Below are 24,952 nucleotides of genomic sequence, written 5' to 3'. Positions count from 1 at the left end.
CCAATCAGGGAGGGCGCCTGGGCGAGGGGCCATTTTCGGTCGTCCCTTAAGACTAGAAGCGCACACCAAGACGACACACGTCAATACAAGCCGTTAAATATTTTGCAGCAGAAGAACGGTGTGCAATAAATTGTAGATGGCAGACGAATGAGGGAGGCTCTGCCCATCAGACAATGAGCCCGCCCCTTATGTTTGGCCCCGCCCATTACACCTTCACCCGAAAGCTCAAGGCCCAGGATTGGATCACGCAGCGGTACAAAACGTTGACAATTACAGTTCTCATACTAGCCACCATCGGATTCTTAGTAGCAGGTACATTCAGTACAAACCACAGGAAAAAGTCAGCAAAAGCGTAAGGTAATAGGTTGGTTAAGCAGTGGAATTCTTTATTATATAATTGCATTTTAATGAAAAGGCTAATTAAAATGGCATCGGCATTTGCGCTTCATTTTCGATTGCTTAAATCCTCGGCCAGGCACGACCAAAGATTTAACAAGAGCAGGGATGTGCAAGTTGATTGGAATCTTTTCCTCTGTCAATTCAGTTGACAGGGAATTTTAGAGCAGTGAATATGCCAGTAACAACAGTTTATTTAAACCAATCTTTCTAATCTTCAATAGTCAAACTAGATCAGCTCAATACAGGAGTTACGGACCCATTTGTGTACACCGGGGGAGTGACCTCGCCTCTGCCCACCTGAGTAAGCCCTCCCCCCAGCAGGCATGGCTGCTCCGGGCCACAAGCCCCGGCTAAGACTGTCTGAAATCACCTACTCCATTTTGGTGCTAAATCCATTTTAAAAACCTGTTGGTCAAGATTTGCCCCTTATCATTAAGGATAAGTGCCGTGTATGTATATATTTTTCTTAAATATATTTTTTTTTTTTTTACAAAACCACTTTTTCTCCAATGTGATTTTACCCTTTTTCCATATTCTTCCAGCACAGATCTTTGCACATCCCCTTACATAGGCAACCGTTGTGGGTGCACACTTTGGACGCTTGTCATGATACACATTTGTGGCCGAGTCCAACAGCACATGTGACAATAGCTAGCCAATCACGACATGGCTACTCCTGCCTCTGTCTAGGGCCAAGCTGCCAGACGGCGCTGAACCAAAAGGGCACCTGATCTCTGCGAATCAAACCAGCACAGAGGAGATTAATCACAGAGGAAAAAGCAAGACATTCAACAGAATAAGGAAAAAAAAAAAAAAGTGCTGTAGGTTCCAAATTGCCCAGTGCTTGTGAGGGACTGAGTGTCAGCAAATACAGCATGTAGATGCACCTCTCTGAATTTAGTGAATTTCATTAAAGCAACTTTGAAGCTTACTGGAAGACAGCGATTTCGCCCAAACGTTGCCTGATCTAGCAGCTAGCTAATGGAGCCACTGGAGATTACAGTTGGTCTAATTCTTGGAAACCAGGAGTGTATTATCCCAGCCTGACTTGGCATGACAAGAGCCCAAATGTGTGTTCCCCGCGGTTTCATGACAGCAGTTCTGAAACACGTTCTCAGTGGCGCCCATTAATACATCGTCACAAGAGAATGGTCAGCACACTTCAGAAGTGATGTCACACACAGAGGATTCCAACAGCGAGCCTCACAGACATTCAAATCTGCACCAAGGGATTAAAGTTCTTGCTTTGAATTCCTCCTCGAAAAGGTCACCAAGCGAGGCACTAACAGATGACGACAGCGGGAGGGGAAAAAAATAAGAAAAACCTAAATTAAAAAAAGACAAAATAAATCTGACGAGAAGGACACCGTCATTAAATTATGGATTTAGTGGCCCTACTTGTCACCCAGATGACACCAACCTTCAGTTGGTCAGGCTAGCTGAAGCTCCAGCCTGTGTTAAACCTGTGGTACTTCTAAACAATGTTATGGAAATTTACAGTATACAATTTTGGATTCACCATGCAATACTTTTTTGTGTAACATTTAATAGCTCAATCTACATCCAGAATAATTTACATAAAAGGACAATAGTTATTTAAACAGAGCTCGATGGATTGTAACCATGGTAACTGAGTGCATCCAGAGGAAATTGCGGAAGGGGCGGAGCGTGGAGGTCCTGCAGGTGAGATCATCAGCGACACTCCCACACTTTTACTGTTTGATCTACGCTCCCTGTCACCACATAGGGAGCAGTCTTGTGGAAATCTGAGGGAGAGAGAAGACAAAAAATTAGACTGAACTGGCACAGATAAACCCACCTCCTGTGAAGTTGAAATCGGCTGTTTATAAACAACTTGAAAGTGCCTTACAGAACACATGTTGCTCTTAGCCTCCATTTACTGTGACTAGGGGCGGGGGGCTCACTACACATTAAAAAACACACAGCAGAAAAGAGCTTCGGATTGACAGAGCAATGGCCCTCGAGAGATCCTTTGCCTTGATCCTGAAAAAACCCCACATCCAGCGCATGCTGGAATCTGGGAAGGGCCAGAATACCCCCCAAGCAAGTGCGAGCAGCCACGGGACACAGCAAGAACTGGGCGAACCTCAGTGTTGCCAGAAAATGGCTCACAGCACCAGTGTTCCTCCAGAGAGCACTGGGCCAGAGGGGGCGCCAGTCTGCTCTGACACACACACACACACACACACACACACACACACACACACACACACACACACACACACACACACACACACACACACACACACACACACACACAGTTCAGCACCGGCCCTCTGTCCCGCGCTCACCCAGAGAGGTAACGAAGTGCTCGTGGGCAGACAGGGTCTTCATGCAGCGCTTGTTCTTGAAGTCCCAGATGCGCAAGGTCTTGTCGTCGGCACAGCTCACGATAAACTTCCCGCCGGGATGGAACATCATGCCGCGCACCCAGTTATCATGGCCGACCTGAGGGGCAGGGGGCAGCCGGGTCACACGCAGAATGGCCACTCAGGCAGATGCCCCAACCCCCTCGCCCAGGCTGACCACTTACCAGCGTCATAAGGCACATGCCAATGCTGACGTCCCACATCTTGATGGTTTTGTCCCTGGAGCCTGATAGCAGGAAGGGGCCGGGCTTCCCGCTCTTCTTAATCTAGGGGGAGGGATAGAAGTGACGTGAGAGCATGTGGGAAGGTGCCCGCCCCAACTGTGCCACCCCTAGTAAATAAGGCCTGATGGGGCATCACATCCCAGAAAGGGATTTGATCCACAGCAGCAGCCTGGCATCTTCCCTTCTGGTGTTTGTGTTTACACATTTCAGAGAGAGCGAGAAATGGGGAATCTCCCACACACACACACACACACACACACACACACACACACACACATATACACACACATGCAGAGGCTTATTCACCTGATGAAGGGGCTGTTAGATACACATTTCGATAAAGGCTCCACTCATCACACTGCTGTCATGTCTGAAACTAAGACTTCAAACAGACAGCTGCAAACCCAAAAGGGCTCCATACAAACGACCGGCTTGAAAGGGTCTCTTACAAGGATGATTAACAGCCATCTAATCTCAATCAGCTGGATGGGTAAATGGCACTCGGCTGCATTCGAGCCATTTCATCTCAGCTTGAAAGACAGCCCTTTATGGTTTGGCTTGCCATCTACGGCGAGGTCAACACACTCCTCCAATGTAATGTGCAAGATAACCTTATTTCTTCAATAAATCTGCCGCTATAAAGGGGAATCCCACAACGAATGATCAAAAGCTAGGAACCAAACTCGATAAACTGTAAGTGAACGTCTACAGGATGCAGCCAATCCTCTACAGCGAGAGTTTGTACACATACTCATCACTGACTGCCTCCACCCTAATCGAGCCATACGAGCGGCCTGTGTACTGGGTGCCATACTGTGCCCACCACCAAGGGCAGAGCGAATGCCCAAACATCATCTACTATGGATCCATGCATTTTTATGTGGAATCACACAAAGACACATGCACCCTCCACAACGCGTGGCATGACGGTGTGTGTCATATGTCATATGTTACACCAAGAAGCCACAGTCTCAGCGGAGAAACGCTGTCCTGGTTCACACCTGATATCAGCACATGGGGGAAACTACTAGTCGGAAGAGTGTTTCACAGAGCTGTGTACTTACACATGCTGGCCCTGAAGGGGGACCATCAGCCAGTATGGCTGTCATAAGCACTGGTATGCTGATGGCACACAGCAGCATACATCTGTCAAGAGTGAGTGAGATATTTCACACAGGTTACAAGCTTGTGAAGTTAAAAGGACACCAGGGACAGGATGAGACGACACCCTCCTGCTGCCGCAGGCACCTCAGTCTCACCAAAGTCACAACAAAGACTGAACAGTCAACGAACAACCAACTTCTCAGGCACTCCTGGCCTGGTAAACTGCTCATCACCAGCACACAATCTTTTGTCTATAATTTACATACATACATAGAATTTATAATCTGATAGATGACCTCCTGAAAGAATTAACAGACCAACTAGCCAAACATCAAGATGGAGGAAATTACTCTAAACATCTAAACAGAGCCCATAAAAGCAGCAAACCAGTGACTGTCACCTTGACAAAAAGGGCATTTTGGTCACTAACAGGTGACGCGGTTCCAAGCTGGGCCGCGAGCCACTCGCTGGGAAGAACACTGAGCTCCGTTTGATTAGATTAATGTTCTGCTCTGACTGACTGGAAAAGGCTGCTTCTCAGCACTGCCTGAGAACTAAATAACCGAGGACACCTAATAAGCCCTGTTTATGAATTAATGTTATGGGTATTTTTAAAAAAAAAGGGCAGAGGGCCACGCATTTGACATGCTGGCTGTAGATACATCCATCAACACCTCACCATCCAGAAAAAGCAGCAGACATTCAACTACTCAACCATACAGGCATGATTTTAGCTGAGCGCTAAATCGGCTAAGAGACGAGGGTCACGGCGCCCCGCATTCGATCCAGGCGAAAAAGCACCATCTCTGACCTCTGACCCCGTGGCATCCAAGATGGTGGGGTGAGCACTCTCGGGGGCCCAGGAGATGCACTCCACCACGTGCTCGTGCTCCCGCAGCTCCGCCTTGCACTCCTTGGTGGCGGTGACCCACACGCGCACCGTCTGATCATTGGAGCTGCTGGCGATCAGCGAGCCGTCTTGGTTGGGCCGCACCATGCGCACCCACTCTCTGTGGCCCGCGAAGGTCTTCACGCAGTACCTGGAGTGGGGGGGGGGGAGATGCTCTTCAGGGATTCCACTGGACAACAGGTCAAAGCAAATGGGCTTAAAAATAAACCCCTAAAATCTCCCTCCCTCCATGTTACTCTATTCATAAAACAGGGTACCGCCACTAATCCCCAGGACAAAGCTCTGAAGGAGAGGCTTGTTTACTCTCTCTAGAGGCCGGAGTTCACTGGGAACCGGAGCAGAAAATAAGCGGTAAGACCCCAGGGATCGAGGTGGGGAGGCTGGGGAACAACGAGCACACTGCTGGGTAAGGCTGGATGTGGCGACGCACTGCTGCTCACACGGCACCGACACACAGCCAGGCGGCCGGAGGGCTGCCCTGCTTACCCAGTCGCAACCTCCCACATCTTAATGGTTTTGTCCCTTGAAGCAGACACTATGTGGTCCCCATTAGGCATGATGGCTACTGAAGAAACATTGTGGTCGTGTCCTAAAAAACAGAAGCACAAAGGGATAAATATACAAACAGAACACTGCAGACCATGTGATCTCCCTGTGGCAAAGAAATATTACAACAGAAAACTTATTTACAAACCAGGATCTGCAATGAAGGAGAACATATGAATCGTCACTAAATTATTGCGCTGACAGGTGGCGGAATGTGACAAGGATGGAAAACGACCCATCACCGGGAGGGGAAGGGAACAGAACGCCAGATTGGAACAGAGGTTCTAAGATCACGGGCCTTTTAACTAGAGAGCCACTTGATGAATGATTAAGACCACAAAAGTGATTTAAATAAATTAGGCAATTAAATAAATAGAACCCCCCTATTTGTCATGGACCTCTTTGTTCTAAGAGGGAAAAAAAGCTAATTACACAGGCTGCCATTTTTAAGCGGCTGAAGGTCTGATGGAACGGTAAACAGGCGGTAAAAAGCAGGCTTTCAGATGAGCTGAGGCCCACAGAATGTTATCGCGTCTCAGGGAGGGATGATTAAACCGCCATCCAAATCTCATAATCCCCTGCCAAAGCAGCCAATCTGCGCAGGGAGCGAGCGGCGATTCCAGGAGGACTACGGTGCGCAGGCCAGACTCTCTGGGAAGAGGGGAACACACGGAAGGCGCAAAATAATCCCCCATGCTAATTTTTCCGGTCTTCACGACCCCCGCTGCTCAGCGAATAAACACCATTTTACTCAATGGGGCATAACAAATGTCAGAATGGATTAAAAAAAAAAAAAATTTAACAATCCAGATTTGCTGCATTAATGCTTCTACAATAGTTTGTTTCTAACTAACAGAAGTGTTTGCCACTGCAATGGCTGCTTCATTGATAGGCAGTCCCCCATGCCTCTCACCGCCTGTTAACAGCCCGACATAAACGCAGGCCGGCACAGCCTCACGGCCCAGACAGCTCAAACGTAAACCCCTTCCTGTGACACTGCTGCATCCTCGCAGCCACGAGCAACATTATTAGATATGCTGCGGCAATTCGCGAAGCAATTAGAATTTTACGGAGCCACTGGCGGCAGCTCGATAGGCTTCACACGGGAGCACACAGACATCTCCCAAATAACCACAGGCTCACAATCTTCCTCAGAGCCAACGTGAATGATAAAGCCAGCTAATAATTTCTCTTCTAATAGAACAGATTCCAGCAGCCTGGGGCGAGGGGAGGGGCCAGCCTGCAGAAGCAGTCCCCAAACGACCAAGCTCACGTGTCACATGGAGAGACCAAACGCGCTCGCCGTGAATCGGGAAGCAGACTGTCAGCTCTCCTTGGATTTGCGCCATGCCTAACGTGTTAATGAGCAGCATCTGCAGCACCTGCTACCTCGTACACCTTGAGTACTGCACCCCGCCCCCATGACAACACCCATATCGGTAGGCCCCGCCCCCTCACCATGCATGGTCCGGATGCACTCGAAGCCCTGAAAGTCCCAGAGCTTGATGGTCATGTCGGCAGAGCAGGACGCCAGTAGCTTGCCGGTCTGGTCGAAGGAGATGTCCTGCACGGAGTCCGTGTGGCCCTTCAGCGTCCGCTCAAAGTCCCCCGTCTCATAGTCCCACACCTGACGGGGAGGGAGGAGCAGGACAGCCCAGCGTTCAGTCTCCAGCCCGCATCTGTCCCTCCCCCCCCCTCCTCAATTTGCACAATCCCCCCCCCCCCCCCCCAGGGCCAGTCTGCTGTTGTCATGGACAGCCAGTCAAGCAGAGTGCAGGCACAGCTTGCGGAAGGCAGGTTCAGACTAGCAGACAAGGCAGATGGGCATGAAGCGGAAGCCTCTCTGTGCAAATGTTACCATGGTAAAATAGATCAGGGCGGCCCCGAACGTGCATCAGACACCTGTCAGACTGTTAAAGGAGCTCTGAAACACAACACCCCACAGGAGAAACCCAGAAGTGGGTCATTTCCCATAGTACATTGAGCCTGGAAATAACGTTATTATGAAGCTGATGATGTGACGGATACTGGAATAAAACGCTGCTCACAGCACAGGCCCGGAGAAGGGCGGCAAACAGCCAGCCTATTTTGACAAAAAAAAAAAAAAAAAAAAAAAAAAAAAAAGATTATTCATTTCCAGGCAGGTCGGTGAGACTCCGGAGCACCAGCACAGAGAATCCAGAGAGAGACCGCGACCGCCTGGTGAAGAACCACCCTGCAATGTGCCGAGGACGACATCTGCTGATCAGGACAAAGGCAAGGTGGACTGTTCAAGGTGACCGGGAAGGGAGGGCAGCTCAGTCTGGCCTGTCAGCAGCAGAGAGGGGTGCATTGCAAGGAATATCACTGTCAGATGCACGCAGGTTCGCGTTAACCACCAAGGTGCGTATTCACGCACACACAGGCCCCAGCCAAGCACCTGCGGTCCGGCCCAACAGGAGTGCCGGGAACGCAAACAAGACTGGCGGCGCCGGAAAGTGGGACACCGAGGAGGGGCTTTAACCCACCCCTCCCCCGTCTGCCCCGGGTTGGCTACTTTGGCTGCTGGCACTCGAGCGGAAGATGGATTCGCGGCAAAGCCGGTGGGTCCTCCAGCGGGACCAGAGCCAAAAGCAGGCTGGAAGCAAAACGCCGCCCCCCACCCCTCTTTTTTTTGCTTCTATGAATAAATCATCCAGGAAAATATTTATTCCAAACTGGGACGCCTCTTTGCCAGTGCGGAGCTGCCTATAAAAATAGGCAAAAACAAGGAGGGGCGGAGCAGGTAGATGAAGGAGTCGGGAGTATGTTTTGATCGATTGTGGCGGAGCGTGTCCCTGCGGTGCAAGAGACGGGGGCAGATGAAATATCCAGAGAGCGAAGGGGAGTCAGGCCCCAGATGGAGAATGGTCCCTGTTCCCAGTTAAAGGCCACCCCAGCGTCAAGATCAGGCACGTGAACTCACCTTTATTGTGGCATCCTCCGAGGCAGAGACCATGACGCTGAAGACGGGGTGGAAGATGACGCGGGTCACAGGACTTCTGTGACCACTCAGGGCGTACTTCTCAGGGGGCCGCGGGATCCATTCTTTGGGGTCTCTCTTCTGGCCGATAGGACCGCCTAAGGTGATTTCCTCCTTGGCTTCATTTAGCTTAGATTCCAGTTCCATCACCTGTGTGACAGATGGCAGGGATCACAAAAAAGGTGACATCCGCAGACATACATATATACCACTGGCTGATTTTAACGAAAGCGTACATTATGAGGCGTAATCAGTGCTAATTTGTCTCCTGCTATTAATTATAGGAGAACCAACGCATTGTTAATACAACTTTGACCACTGCTAATCATTTCATGCTATGCTCCTGCAGCTGTGACAGCCCTGCAGGGGGCAGAGCTGAGCAGAACACGTTCATAAAACGGAATGTGTTTTTACCATCCACCAGGGAGCTAATGACACTGACGCAACACGACTTTGGTCAGGTCTAACCACTGACGCCAAATGATGGCCACACACTGTAGGGACAGAATGTACAAACCTTCTTTTGCAATCTGATGACTGAAGTCCATTTCTTTTCCAAAAGGCCGGCATATTTCTTATCCAGTTCTTCATTCTGCCAGAGCCAGAAAGATGAATATGAACGATGAAAACTCAAAGCTGTCATTTTAAACCGCAGAATTCCCTCACTCCTGCAAAAACAAAGGGAAAATGTCCTGAATCCTTCCGATAAGTTAGTTTGGGAAATCCAGCCTCCAGCAAGATAGCAGGCCATACACAGGACAGCAGGGGAGCAGCCATAACTCAGGGTTTAATCCCTTCACATGGGTTAATATCCTGCATTCAAGGAGAGCTTACAATGATTACAATTATAGGAACAGTAGACTAAGAAAAAAATATAACCATCAGGGTGTCTGACACTCACTCTAGGACAGCAGTGGTTTGGTAGTGCGCACGCACGCACGCACGTGTAAAATTGCCATGCTAAGGTGAACCCTGGAATAGCCTCACACAGTTCATGACCACGGTTCAAAGCAGGTGTTTCAGTAAAAGTCAGTAAAAGTGAAGCACTTGCGCAGTAGGGGACACCGTAAATGCTTGATTGTTTAAACAGAAACACAGCTATTTGATTTAATACAGAACAATTAGCATCCACTAGAGTCAGTTTCCGAGGGAACGGGTCAGGCTCCAGCAGACAGAGCCGCGCTGCCCCCCATGGGTCAATTCGGGCTACAGCGGTGGGGCACCTACAGCTGTGTATAGCACCTGTGCTCAGCCTTTAATGTGCTAATTAGCGGCAGCCACACGCTGCCTCACCCATCAGGTCCACCCTCCCAAACCAGGCTGTTGTGCTCATTTATTTATTTATGTGACTGAGGAAACATGAGCGAGGCTGACATGCAGGCCACAGCCAGACATCTTCAGCTCACAAGGCCACAGGCGGGGAGGGGGGGGGGGGGGTTAGACGTCACATCACACAGCTAGCTGACCCAGTAGCGGAAAGCAAAAGCTGAGGAAACTCCAAGCAGCCACATGGAAGACAGATCACATCACAAAGCGGCGGTGCGGCTGGGGGTGGGGGGGGGGGCTGTTGAGGAGGGACGACAGAGGCCGCATCCTTCTGCCATCTGCTAGGCTATGCTGCTAACATGTGCCACGCATAGGCACTACCAGCCTCTAACCAACATGGCGTGACTGGCCATCACCCCAGTGATGCTCCGCTCCTGCCATCAGGCCTTCAGAACCACCTACGGCAGGCCGAGCATCCCGGCTGGAAATGCAGACTTCGCAAAGACGCACATTTAGCGTGTAGAGAGATACTAACGTGGCGGAAATCCATTTGAGCAAATGCATGAAGAACAATTTAAAAATAACGTGGAAGGCTCGCATAGAAGCGCACCTTCGCATGACGCCCGCCTGCTCCATCTATTATTCAGTGTGTTTCCACCAGGGAGGAAACCAATGCCTGAAACATGCCTGCAGACAAAGAGAAGCAGCAAGGAAACAGGGAGAAGTGCAGCCAGGCCTGCTACTTAAAGGGGGCCCTTTGTCTGAGGCCAGCTCCCTCCGCAGGAGCGGAGCAGCACGCCTCCATTCAGCTTCGCCTCTCAGATCTGTCACAACAAAGCTCGCGGCCACACTGTCGCCCGTGTCGTCGGAATTAGCGCTCTTCATCAACACCACCAAGGGCACATTCATCCTGTCACGTTCACGCCGTCCGCGTCAATCAACGAGGAACGTCCAATTAGAGTGCATTGTGTGAAGCTGTCTGAGGCGGCCCAGACTTACCATGTCTAACTCGGCCTCCTTCTTGAACACCGAATACGCTTCCTCATATCCATTGGAACGAAGATAATCGGCTATCGCTCGATTTCTGGAAAACAAAAGAGTTAAATTAGTCCCCTTGATACACTCTTTGGGCTGTCTAGTAACGTAAAAGCCATTAGTCAGGAATTAACCCACTATATGAATGGAGAACAAAACCAAACTCAAGGACAAAGAAGGATGTGACACATTCAGGCATAGGAACAAGTTTGCAGAATAACATGAAGCTGCACTGCATTTTGGCAATCGTCAAGCTCCCAATTCTGTCGAGCCACTATCATGACATTTTTACCAAAAAAGAAAAGCATAACCTGAAGGCAGGATAAACAGGAAACCCAAAAAATCATTAAAAAATTAAACTGAAAATCCAAAGATAGAGAGTCTGGAAGTAGGTGGTCTACTGTTTGGAGGAAGTAGGAGGGTAGTCTAGAAGTAGAAGGTCTGTGTTGAATACACGCAAGGAAGGAAAAGCACAAAGTGTGTAGAAGGAAACAGCCCCATGTCATCCTGGGAATGTGACCAGAGAAGACCTGCAGGACCAATCATTCTTTACTACAGCCTCTTAAGGAGGAAACGGCACATTACAATGCCACACACACACACACACACACACACACACACGATTGCCCTCTGCGTCTTCCTGCCAATCTGTCACTTGCAGTGATCATTAGGGTACTATTTCAGAAGCAACTGACTCATTTATTTAGGTTTTTTTTTTGTTTGTTTGTTTGTTTGTTTAGCTAACTAGACTTCAAGGTTGGGGGTGTGTGATTTCCTACCTCCCAGTTGTGCTACTAGCAAAGGCTGCCCACACAGCCACCCAAAAACACCAAGCAGGCCCTCTTGACCACTTGCCCGCAAACCAACACCATAGCGCCACACTGACAAAGAAAGTGAACTGAATCTGATTATGGCCAAGGTTAGCTGAAGGTCATCGCCCATGTGACACACTGAACACTGTGGGAAGGCCCCCCTCCAATCGGAGGGCTATTTTGAAGCACAATGCTTATCTATGAACCTGAACCAAGTAAACAGGACAGAACACAGATTTGGAGAAGGAACAAACATAAAAGGCAAACACGAGAGAGCAAAACAGAAGAAGCACTGCTTCCTACAGGGAGATAACACCACATGAGGAGCTTAAGGACACAGGCAGACTGAACTTTAAAAAAAATCCATGTATCAGAACATCCAATGTGGCTTGATTCTCTCTTCACCCTTCTGGCACAAATTGAAGGATGAGAGGAAGATTCACATTTCACAGTATCTAACGTCTATTGTAAGTCCTAATGGAGCCATTTAGTTTCAGGGCCTTTTAGTGAGGCCATCCTGGACATCAGGGGATCTCGGCACAGGGTTGGAGACCCACCCCCCAGCACTGCTGGCTGCACTCCACATGCAAACAAAGCTGTGGAGCTGGGCAGGCCGAGACACCCCCCCCCCCCCCCCCCATCTGCTCCCACACTCAGACGCCAACTGCGTTACCAGGTTGCCAGATACTGAGACAGATTACCACCATGTGAAAGGGAGGTCCGAGTGCTGGGGGAAGGCAACCGAAAGCACATCAAGCCCTGTGTTGTCGTCTGCCAAAAAGGCGAAAACCCTGAATCACTGCAGTTAAAAAACCTGGCTCAGGTATCGCAGCTGGATGGGGAGACACAGCATACAGCAGAATAAAGAGAAAAAAATTAAATAACCCACAGATACATTGTGCATGTGTGGCTATATTTCTGGTTTCCATGGAGACCAACACACAGCTAGCCCAGGGAAGAGGGTGGGGGGAAAAAAAAACCTGAACAAACGAGTGGGCAGACATTACAAGGAGCAAGGTGTAGTCAGGATGGAGGTGTACCAAGAAAGATACGGACAAAGCCTTCAGACGCTCACAACCAGCCGCCATCATAGTTATCATCAACAGCCTTTCGATCAAGAGGCAGCCATCAATCAAAATGCAAGTACCCCTAAGCATTAGATTAACCCCCAATCAAGGGGCACTCCAGATAAGTCACCCTCTCTATCATTCCATATATTCTACAAAGCAATTAGTATGTTATCAACAGTACTGAGTGAGGTACTTCACCTTGAACCCTAATACAGCTTTAGCTATTCAGAATAACCCAAAAGGAGGTATGATATTTATATATCAACTACTTATGCACTCCTGTAGTCTAGAACCACACACATCTTATTTTTGGTATGTTATTATGGAATTCAGTATGAAAATGACAGTTCAATTATTTAATATTAAATCAGTGAAATAGACAGACACCTGCAGCCGACCCTCCCTGACTCACTCGCACAGCTCACGGTCAAGCTGAAGGCTAGAGGACCTGGGCACAGGAGTGAGAGCAGATCAGACTGCGGCCACGTGGCCTTTCCAGGCCCTGCACAGACGAGGGGGCGACGCCGCCGGTGAGTGTCGGGAGACGCAGCATTACCTCATCTCTCCCCACGGAGCGTGCGCTAGTGCTCCCGCCCCTGGTTGTACCACAGCACAGCACAGAACACAGAGTTATCAGCTCGATGCTGCCCGACACAAAGCGGCCAGCCGCGACTCCACAACCCCAAGAAGGGCTGTTTCCAAAATTACACGTTTCATTGCCGTCTCAACAATCATTAACAGCGGGGTGACTTTAAAATTCCCCAGCTCTTATTCTGCGCCAACTCTCACGCTACGCTTCCCTGCTTCACAGCCATTTCAAGGCTGCATATTTAGCTCAATCCCCAAAAAGGAACAAACACTCCAAAAGCAGCATCTCTCAATATATTCAGACCATGACATCATTTAATGGGGTCTGTTCTCCTGGTTTTGAATGCAATGACCTGCAGGGAGGGGGAAAAGCTGAACCAGGAAGAATGGCTTATTTTCAAGTTCCATGAAAGACATTTCTGCTGGCGAAGTGCACCTGACGAGAGGGACGGCTGGAGGAGAATTTTATCTCCTGCCAAGACATTTAAAGGGATGCTAAGTATTTGTTAAATGCTTTAAAAGCAGCAAGGCTGGGAAAGAAACTATATTTTTAAAAATCTCCTAAATATATAATACACCATAATGGGAAGTCAAGCGCAGGAGGGTCTTAAGCAACAAAAATGATTACTCCTGTCCTTATTGATTCCCAGCATCTATCTTGTCATTTAGACAGCCTTTCCATAGCACAAGGGGCTCACAAAAGCAGAGTGAAGATTCTTCACAGTGCATGTGGGACAATTTGACATCATAGTGCATCAGCACATGTTCAGGACGAGGTCAGACTCTGAGGCAGAATCCCTCATAAAGAGATTCCTGGAAGGGCCGAAATGTGCAGATGTGCAGAGGGAGGATCCGGCCCATCTGGGAAATGCAAACGCCACTCCATTACCTTCCAAAAATATCTGCCAGAACAGCATATTAGCCTCAAGTTCCTGTTAGAAACTTCCCTAAAATGCTGCTTTCTCTCCAAACCCATACTTGGTGTGAAAGAGAACTACACCAGCAAACACTGAACTACCAAAATATTCAGGCGTGCGCAGCAGCTTGGAAAAAGGAGACATTCTGTCAGGTTCTAACCTTTTCTTTACTACGCTGTTGACACCCACATCTGTGCACCAGCATTACCACCGATTAATCTGCAGTCCCTCTTCAAAAGGCTGCTGTGCAAATAAGGAGGAAAAAAAATCTACAGTGGTTTTACATCCATTTCAGCCATTTCCAAAGCTGTCTCAGAGAGCATATTATGCAGGCATTAACCCAAGAGGACTTATCCATTTTACAAAAGATGGGCTCTTTAATGTGAAGTGTGACTTAACACCATAAGACGTTGATGGGGGGGGAGGGTGCAAGTAAAACTGATTTTCTGCTGGAAACAGATTAGTGAGGACATTTTGCAGGGTGGCAGGAGCATTACTGTAGACGGCAGGAGAAACCACCCATCTTCTTAAGAGCGTCTCAGCTCCCTCATCCACTGGATGGAGAGCCAGCCTATTCTCATGGTCCACAAGCGGGCTGGTTACCATGACAACCACAGGGGCCAAATGATGCGGACGGGGGTGCGGCTCCCAGGCACGCGGCCCGGGTCCCGTGTGTTTTCGCAGCATGTGACAGCAGTGCCAGCTGTCACTGCGTGGGGCTATAGACAGCGGCGTTAATGAGATCCAGTGCGTCTTTCAAAGGCCATGCTGACCAGGCAGCCACCCACCCACCCACACCCACACACACACACACACACACACACACACACTGCTGGGCTTTTCAGAGTCCAGTTCTTAGGGTGGTTCTTACACACCAGCTACAAAGTGACACATTACCTGTGAGTCTTTTACAGTCATTCACAGCAAGACAGGAGACCGAAACACAGATGCTTTCTTTTCTTTTTTCTTTTCTACTGTTCAGCAGCAAAATTGTTCTTATGCAAATTTTTGTACTGAGAGGGCAATGAATCTGATCGAACATTTGGCTGTGAAGGCATTTGCCAAATGTAAAAGGCCCACACACGCCCAAGCTAGGTTGCTGTCTCCCCAGGCTGACAGAACCGGCTTTGAAACCAGTTTGAATAAGAACAGAAGGCTCATCACGCCATTGGTTTGACAGGCCGTGATTAACTCTGCCATGGTGGAGGGCACCCCACTGCCAGCCCAGCCTGGTACTCCATGCCCAGTAAACCAGAAATGGGCCTCTACATTCTAACCTGACAGGAGTATGAGCATATTCACCCCTGCCCTGGGTACATGGGAACACTGCGCATTAACCAAAGTCCCCAGACCAACAGATGCAGAGAAACCAGACCCAAAACCCTGCCTATGCGCAAAGACCCAAGTGTACAAAAACACTCAAACCTGCATGCCTGACACACAGACGCCATGTAGGGAAGCAAATATAGGAATGCAGGAAACTAACAGGTTTTAAAAAAAAATCTAAGGTCATTGGTCCCCAACAAAAGCATTTCCTCTAACTTCATCCGCATCTCCGGTAGGCAGCTTCTGTAAGTTCATATCCTGCGTGTTATGCAGGATCCCCTGCAACCAGGGGATCACACTGCAGTACAGCACAGGCAGGAATGGCATGCTGTAGTCTCTCCGAGCTTTCAGATGGACCCCCCTAAACACATAAAAATCCATTTATTTTTTATATGATCTATGGATAAAAGAGTTCAAGGAAACTGATGCTGTCCACCAGTCGGCCCTAAAAATTTTAATGGCAGCACCCCAAACACATCAGAGGACATTTAAGCTGTTTTCACACATTGACTCCGGACATTGTCTAAACAGTCAGGTCTGGACATATATCCGGAGTTGCTCTTTCACAGACAGCACACAACTGGGAGACTGTCTATGTCAGAAACGTTTACACCTACTAGAAATAATCTGGTTGGTTTTGATGAGGGGCGGTGCTTGGGTAGAGTATGCAGGAGGCGGGGCACGATGAATCTCGCTGCCTACAGTTTGCCGTGTCTGTTTGTATTCTTCCGTTTTCACGCCAGTTACATGATACAAATGTCAACACACTCACTCATTTGAAGCGAATTCTCCAGAATTTTCCCTGCTCCATTCACACATGGGGGTCAAGTGGAAGTCACCCGGACTTTGTACGAGGGAGCTAGCAGGGTAAAATCCATCTAATGTCCGTACATTTGTGTTTCCATGCAGCCACTTCGGATGTTTAGAAAAGTTCAGGGTGGCAGTATGTGTCTTTAGAGGGACTTTAGAAACCAAAACCATCGTCTTTAAATAAATGATACTACTAACCTTCCCACCTCACACTTTAATGTCCCTGGCAATACAAAGCCCACTACACCCAAGCCTTGAATTATGTCACTACAGAAGACTGGGCAGGTCCATTTCAGGTTCAAGCTTCAGCACAGAACAGCAGACAAAGCAAAGAGGAGCATGACATCTACAAACACACCCCCAGAACAAGACTAAACCACTGAATGAAAGCATTTGTATTCTGCTTGTTAGGAGGAAAAGAAAGAAGCATTGAGCTGAGCAGTCAGCTGGTCAATGTCACCATTTTCCTTCATCCATTGTTTTAAAAGTAACAAATCAAGATGGCTGCTCAGACCAGGATTTACACTAGACAGCGCTTGCCAAAGGCCCAGGACAGCAGCAGTGTTTTTTACATTTATAATTGCAACAGATGTTAAATTTCATGACAGTCTCTGCTACACAAGTCACTCATGCAATCAAGTCACCTGCAAAGCACTGCTTTGTTTAAATGCCTGCCCTGACAAGCCATGTAAGTGACAATTGGGGAAAACCATCCTTTCCCATTAGTGAAGTGGAAACAGATGGAAATCTCTGAAGTACAACTTTACCAGAGATAGTAAAGTCACTTAACAAAACATACATGTTAACATTCTTTTTAACCTTGCATGTTAATAAGACATAGACTGATAGCAGAAAACTACCTTGCAGCTGCTAAGGTTCTCTGGGCTAGCTACTCATTAAATTCACCCAAATCAAAGAAAAAACAATTCCCTCATTTAACCATGTACTGTAGTTCTCCTGGGCACACGAAGCAAATGTTGATGCAAAGGCCTACTAAAACTAATTAAATGTTAAACACATTTGGCCTGTGTCACATCTGATCTTTAGCCTGAAGGGTTACAGATGTAATCAAACCACTGGCAAATCTATCCTCAAACAGCACCCCCACAATGTGTTTGACATGGGCATGATTAAAGCTCTAATCTAGATGAATCAAGGGTTAATTACTTTGTGTGAAGCACCATAGGCTCTCTTTACCAATTTCAATGATTACAGCTTGTCATTACAGGAAGGACTCCAACTCAAAATCTGCCCTGTCAGCCATCCTTTAGCTAATAATTTCTAGGCAGATAGACAGCTAGGTCGTGTCTAATAACTGACCCTTGGATGCTGTGATCTTACAGAATCTATTTATGAGGCTACCTGCAGACATTTGCTTGTGTTCTTTCAGTCTTAGTCACACAGAGACAAGGCTGAGCCATAAACAATACAGGGAAACATTTAGGGAATATCTTGTAGCCCCAACTTTGATTTGATGGTATAATTAAACAGAATTTCAGTCAATGCAGGTGAAAATGGTTATGTTGAAGAACATAATGTAATGAATACCGAAACTAATAGGCTGTCATGTGAAACATTATTTATAAAGGAAAAATCCCCTCATTCAGCTACCCTAAATTTTAATCACTCTCTGCAAACCAACCAACTGGGGTCCTAGCTCAGCAACTCAAAATCAGCAACACTGAGTTTCCTTTATAAAATTAAAAAAAAAAAAAAAAGAAAAAGCAGCCCTACACTCAGTTAATCATTCTTTTCATTTGAAGCCATTCTTCAGATTAGTTCTATAAAAATGAATAAGCAACAATTAACAGAGGTGGTTTCAAAACCACTGATTTCCTATTAACTGTCATAATAAAAACCCCAAGATAGATAAGTGACAAATGGCTTTACCATTTTATACTCCCTTTAAGACATAAAACTCATTTAAATTTATCTTAAGGTAGATCTAGCTGTGGTTCTGCAGGATGACAGATATGACAACTGGGGACTTAAATACCTCTCTAAGATTAAAAGAATACTGATAAAGCAGCAAGTATTTTAATTAAAATGACACAAAATTAGCACCAGCGAAATGATCACATTAATAAAAGGATTCATTCCACTTTGGCAAGGAGGTCATGTCAAGAAGACCGAACCTACTTCAGGACAGACATGGAAAGGGGTATGTGTGGGAGAAGGGACAACACATGACAAGGCCACTCACAGCTCGTCTCGTTGTCTTTGTGACAGCACCATGGCGGCTGTGAGGTTGGGGCAAGGCTGGGGTGCCGATGCACTTTCTGCCCTATGAGGTCGTCACAGGTCCAACGTTGAGCTCCGGCTTACAGGGGGGAGGGCGGTCCTCCGCTTGGGGGCTCTCCACGCACGTACGCAAACTCCGGGAACAAGACTTGCAGGTGGCTTGCGGACATCCAATAACACACACTTTCACTTCATCTAGTGGAGGGGGTGGGGGGAATGGAAACAGAGAGAGACAGAGAAAGAGACTGAACACATGGTCACAACAGAACCGCATGTGGGCTAAACACTACTTCCTGTCCTCAAAAAACCTTTAATCAGAACCCCCACAACTACTGTATTTCCTGCCAGTTTTCATCAGGTATTACATTAGGGCTGTGATGTGATTGGTTTACATTGGCCTCATGACTGAAAGATACAGTATATAAAACACATAAATTAAAACCTTACCATACAAAAAATATAATTTTAGGTTGCATTTTATTATGAAGCACCATTCTTAATTACTACCCAAAACGCATAAAGAGATATCAAATTTGAGGAGGAGGGGACAAGGACAATACAATTAAGTTGGATTGGGCTCCTACAGAACAGCAGAAACAACAGTCTGATGACAGCTGCAGGTGACCATTGGCTCTGATTGTTCTTCTCACTCCACAATGGCAATCAACAGCAAACAAAGCTGCAGGCATCACAGAGGAAAGCGAAGAGCACAGCGGGGGCCCAAAGACACTGCGACTTCGACGGGGATTCAAGACCTCCCAGGAGCACTTACTAGGCAAAAACGCAGCCACCTCCCACAAGGGAAAAAGCGCAGCTCTGGATACACAAAGACAAAAGATCCGGAGATGTTCCTAAGACGCAATCCTCATAATGCAGGAATACTCTGCTACAAAATAAAGAGCAGGTGAAGTAGCTCCTTAGTGAAAATGGACTTGATGCTTTTGTTTAAAATGACATTACAAGCAGATAAGGGTCTCACTTCTCACTGCATCACCTGACCTTTGAACACTGACATCAGTAAACCAGCTCGTGACAAGAACACAAGACTACACCCAACGGAAGGCAGTGCTGCTGCCAATGCGCCTACACTAACCCCTTCCGATTATAAACACGTTTTATTTCCTATTTTTGCTTAAATGGGATTGGAAAAGCAGTAACATCTGGATGGAAAAACACCCATCTGACTGTTCTTTGCATTCCAGGAACACTGAGGTCAGAATGCTAAGAGCACAGTGCATTATGAAAATTTCATTCAAATCAAACCCCCCCCCCCCTCCCAAGACTGTACCGCCCTTAGGATTTGCCGAAGTCCGCCATATGGAAAAAGCTAACAGTCCTAAGGGATTAAGGACTGTGGTTACAAATGCCCCAATATCAACACACACGCAAAAGGCATAAAAACCCGAATTCTTGAACCACTACTCTTGCACACTTTGATTCAGAGTACACACATTTCCCACTCTGGTCACACCTTTTGTTATCTTGACGGATTATCAATGGCAGCAGCTGTTGCTGGGATATAACTGCAAAAACAACATAAAGAATAACGACTGGCCAAACAGAGAATAGAACAAGAGCACTTACACGTGAGGTGGTAAGAACTGCTGTGAGTCCCAAATCAAAGTTCAATTAGGGAAAATTAGCTTATTAAAATGTAATATGCATGCGACCTTGGCTTCTGCGATTACCTCCAAGTACACAGGCTCCTACTGGCCACATTCTGCAATCTGGCATTTTACTATCAGCGCACTCCGCCTGGTAACCCACAATACACAGAACCCTGACGGCAGCACTGCTCCAGAAACGGGTGGGGAGAAACAACTTAGCAACCGTCTGCTGGCAAACCACAAAGCCCAGGAGAACGAGTCCAGCAGTGATTATCCAGTGCAGCTGAAAACATGTCAGCTCCAAATACTGGAAGAAAACCTGCCAGACGCAGACATGATTAGAAATGGACTATCTAGAAGCACTCGATAAGAGCCAAAGGTGCTGAATTTTCACTTCTATACAAAGGCAGTAAAGCATGCATACCCATATAGAATTTCATAATTAATGTATGACACCCTGTTCAAATGCTCCCAGCTTAGGTGTTTCAGTACTTTATCCTCTATAGTATAATTCTCTCCCTGAATTCAACTGAAAAGATACAGAAATGGCTAGCAGGCAGGGGGGAAGCAGAACACACTTACATTTATATGAGTAGAATAATAGACCTTTGTGAAGCAGTGTATGGAAACAAGATGTAAACTACAAAATACATTTTGGATGTGCAAATTAGCACCACAAAACACATTCAGGTACTGAAAAGAGGCTACAGTAAAACATGAAAAGAATTTTATCTTTCCTCTTCAACCATTACATCCATATTTGCATATTTCAAGTGGCACAATTAAGACAAAAGAAAACATTATCCTTTATGATTGATGGGAAAATGTAGTAAGGCAACAAGCTAATTTCCCTTGTCACACTGTCTTTATGAAAATGCAGTGAGTTCGGAGATGCTTTAGGACTGGCCTGCAATGTATCTGTGAAACAATGGGATCATTGCCAGGTATTATTAACCAGTAAATTATCTTATACTCCCAGGCCTAATTACAGTGAATGGCTCTGCTGAGTGCAGATCTCATTCGACAGCACAGCTTTCGTCTGATTTTAAAGTACTGTGTCAAACAATTCCATATACACACCTTACTGAACTCTAATGAAAGTTATTCGGCACACTCATGGATTTCTAACAGAAAAGATGGCGATGGTCAGGCTCTACACCAGTAGAAACATTCCAAGCTCGACAGGCTTTACAAAAAACACAAAAAGGAAGAAAGGAAACAGTTTCCAACACTGGGTTTCATCTAAATTCACATCCCAGTGTCATTTGAAGGGTTGAAATCTCAAGGACAGATGCCACTGTGCCAACACTGCTGGCATCCCAGGTTACTGTGCTTGAATGCCAAACAGTGTCAACCACTACAGAGACAGTAGCAAGCACCATGTTCAACCACATCAGGCAGGAAAATGCAGACACACACAGCAGCTTCAGTGTGCTGTGGGGGTAGAAACAGAACCATGCTGCTACCAAGCTTCATAAGGTCACTGCCTACAAAATATCACCAATACTAACTACTGAGATTAGAAAACAAATTTCACAGAATTTACTGATGAACCCTCTTACATGTTTCCATGTTTCCATATACTATAATACCTAATAATAATAATAATAATAATAATAATAATAATAAACAATAATTTAGAATAATTAAAAACTCCATGCCACATGAAGACAACTTGACATGTGAAGACTATCATAGCAGATAGGACCAAAACACTGCTCTGGAAATTCTGGAAATGCAAATAGGCCAATCACCTGCAAACAAACTGGCAAAAAATTCACTGGATTAAACACAACTGAAATGAATTTCTGTTCAAATGGTAAGGTTCTTTTTACAATGCATATCCCTAGAAGATTAAACCAGCTCTATTTACTTCAGGGAAAAAAAAGGATGGCAAGCTTTTTCAAGGATTAAGAAAATTGAAAAATTGACTATCTGGGCCAGTACACACTTTAACGTCCCTTTCAAGTAAACCAGCTGTGCAGAAGGTATTCATGCATAAAAGGTTAACTGGTTGGCCGTTACTTCAATGTAAATATGGCACAACGCTGACATAAAATCTGCAATCCCACAGGAATATACGTAATTATCACGGGTCATAATGTTTTAAATACCTTTCGGTAGCATCGGCTGCCTCGCATTTACGTCCTGCAAAGTCAGAGTAGAGGAGAATATTATACCGGGCGCAAAACATCTATAAAGCCAAAATGGGTACCATGGACAGCACTGTATGGGAGATTTTGGGTGGCTTCATATCTTAGGACACCTTAACGCACCACAACCGACTGGTTCCGCTGAAATTCACATTCAATAAACAACCGAAGAAAACCGACCATCAGCAGACCCCTCCCTCCCTTCCAGTGCACCCTGCTGGCCGGCTCCACCCTTATTACTGTAAAAATGGCAAAGGGTGATAGGTAAAAACCGTAAGCGAATACACTGGTTATCGATACAGATCAAAACGAAGGACGTTAACAAAAGGCTGTAGTGTGTATCAGGTATCAACTGTGGAGCGGTAAACAGGCTGTCTCTACCCTAGCCTCTTTCCAAAACAAACGCCTCTGCTTACGCCACACAAACACTATTACATTTCCACGTCCTGCAAATAAAGTCGGAATAATATTCGGGCGAAATTAAAAAATTAAACGTCATGGGCTACGCATCCGGATCAGATTAATTTAACTGGGTACTATGTATCAAGTATAGATTTGAACACATTAAAACATTCCGTGACACCACGATTTTTATTAAAACGGCTAACGTATTCTGAAAGACTCCACCCTTAAAGCATTCCATCGTCATTTATGTAAACTGCAAGCGTGAGTATTTGACGCTTTATACCTAACTGTATCGTAATTTCACCAATAGGATGCTCCACGTCGTCGTTTTAAGAGAACATTTCAAGGTCGGGAGTAACGCTAACAGCAGCTAGCTCAATCTGATTTGAAAGTCATCGTCAACCGGTCGTTTTGCTGCGCGTTTACGGTGGAGCGCCCATAAAAGCCCACCCCCAGGCTGAATTTCAAGCCAGAAATACCACACCCGATTCTTTGCTACAGGTGCGGAGCCGGCTAACGGAAAGCCGAGGCTTCCGCCACGGTGGCCACGGGCTCCGTTAGCCTGTTATCCGGCTAACCTGTCAGCTGCAACGCGCTCCTTCGGCTGCTTGGACTGTAACATTCCCAAGCCACAATATGTACGACCTTAAGGTAAAAACCACTACACACAAACCCAAAGTATAAAAACGGTGCAGTGACAGCAGAAAGACCCCCCACTGCACTTCGGTCAGCCCGAAGCCGCCATTAGACGCCCAAGCGGCCCTACAAACTCATTTTATACTGGAAAAGACTAACTTCGAATCGGGAGGAAAACTCATACGACGCCCCTTTGCGCAACGCCCAGCCTCTGCGAATGACAGCCGAACCGGCGGCTTCGGGTCACCCGCGGCTTTAGAAACACTGACCTACATTACGGTCCGCACCCCGGGAGGACGACGCCCGCCTACGCCAGCAGCGTCCGCGGGCTAAATCTCAGACTGGTGACGGAGACTTGCAGGCTAACCGCGCCGCGGGCGACCGCATCACTGCACACGGCTAAGGTCGGCGTACCTCCAATGCTACCTGACCGCGTCGCCGGCTAGCCTGCGATAAATAGCCAGTGGCTTAATGAAATGAACTCGGTGGTTAAAACGTAGCAGAGTTATTCGGCCGTGCTGGCAGCGGCCGTCAACCTGAAGAAAGTGCGGACCGGTCCCGCTTACCTCCCTCCCTGCGTTTCCAAAACAACTAGCAAACAAGCTAACAGCTAGCTAGCTAGCGGCAGGTCGCGGCTCCAACGGCCTGTCCGCCATTTTGAGACACCGAGCGGAGGCGCAAAATTTCTCAGCCACATCGCCAGCCTCGCTGCTTCGCGTCCCAGAACAGCAAAAATCCGCCACCGCCAAGCAGTCCGGAGTGAGCCTTACCGCACTACGAAATGGCCCGCCGTCTCCTCCGCTGAATCCGACAATGACATACAGCGAAGAGCAAGCTAGTTTCTCCTTTTCGTCCTATAGAGTGAGACTCCAGCTCTCGGCTAAGCGCCTCAGCGTCTCCCCCCGCACTGATCTTCTGTACCGCATTCGCCTTCACACGGCGGACATGCGCACTGGAGACGCGCGGACCGGTCTGACAGTCACCGCGCGCACACTGCACCGCTCAGCCACGAAGTGTTTTTTTCAAATCTCGTGCGCGAACGCACGGCTGCACGCATGCCCGCGCGACGTTGGACGTGGTGAAATTATGTATATTTTAATGTCGCATTTTCCCTCATTTCCCGAATTTGTACCCCGACGATGACCGGTGTCTACAGCTATTTTTCCCCGGATGAGTTGCAGCTCGACATGACGTATAGCATATCCCCACTTCACCTACGTGGGTTAGCACAATGGCAAAACAAAATCCATCATTTTCTAAGAACTCTTCATGCGACATTTATAAACAAGACAATGCAATTCAGTTTAGCAGTATATTTGTGGTGCAGAATATTATTTGAAAATGTTTAGATTTTCTTTGATGGGTTTGAATTTAAATCGATCTTTGACCAAGGCATCATTTGTCACAATATATAAAACTATATCTGCATCAAGAAAAACATGATGACACATAAATCTGAAGTGGTTTTAGGGGTTAATCTGTGGTTATAATTCGTGTGCAAAGTAAATTTGT

At 47.0% G+C, this 24,952-nt stretch overlaps 1 protein-coding gene across 3 annotated transcripts; it reads right to left on the bottom strand.

Annotated features, from left to right (window-relative positions):
* Positions 1 to 361: 361 nt before the first annotated feature.
* LOC111847166 (lissencephaly-1 homolog A-like) lies at positions 362 to 24,452 on the bottom strand. Of its 3 annotated transcripts, XM_072701119.1 has the most exons (12): positions 24,211 to 24,452; positions 22,361 to 22,394; positions 18,602 to 18,834; positions 10,840 to 10,924; positions 9,092 to 9,166; positions 8,518 to 8,724; positions 7,032 to 7,200; positions 5,514 to 5,616; positions 4,929 to 5,157; positions 2,954 to 3,055; positions 2,712 to 2,868; positions 362 to 2,165 (listed from the first exon to the last, which is right to left on the bottom strand). In XM_072701119.1, exons 3-12 carry the CDS (start codon positions 18,631 to 18,633, stop codon positions 2,092 to 2,094), a joined length of 1,233 nt encoding a protein of 410 aa, XP_072557220.1. In that variant the 5' UTR covers positions 18,634 to 18,834; positions 22,361 to 22,394; positions 24,211 to 24,452; the 3' UTR covers positions 362 to 2,091. The 3 variants fall into 3 exon arrangements, with proteins under 3 accessions (XP_072557220.1, XP_072557219.1, XP_072557221.1); XM_072701118.1 differs by lacking the exon at positions 22,361 to 22,394; XM_072701120.1 differs by lacking the exons at positions 22,361 to 22,394; positions 24,211 to 24,452 and adding an exon at positions 19,412 to 19,435.
* Between the last annotated feature and the right edge of the window lie 500 nt (positions 24,453 to 24,952).

The sequence above is a fragment of the Paramormyrops kingsleyae genome, chromosome 17 (genome assembly GCF_048594095.1).
Source record: "Paramormyrops kingsleyae isolate MSU_618 chromosome 17, PKINGS_0.4, whole genome shotgun sequence".
Classification (NCBI taxonomy): Eukaryota; Metazoa; Chordata; class Actinopteri; order Osteoglossiformes; family Mormyridae; genus Paramormyrops; species Paramormyrops kingsleyae.
Note: the sequence above shows the minus strand (reverse complement) of the source record. Positions and strands in the feature narration are given on the sequence as shown.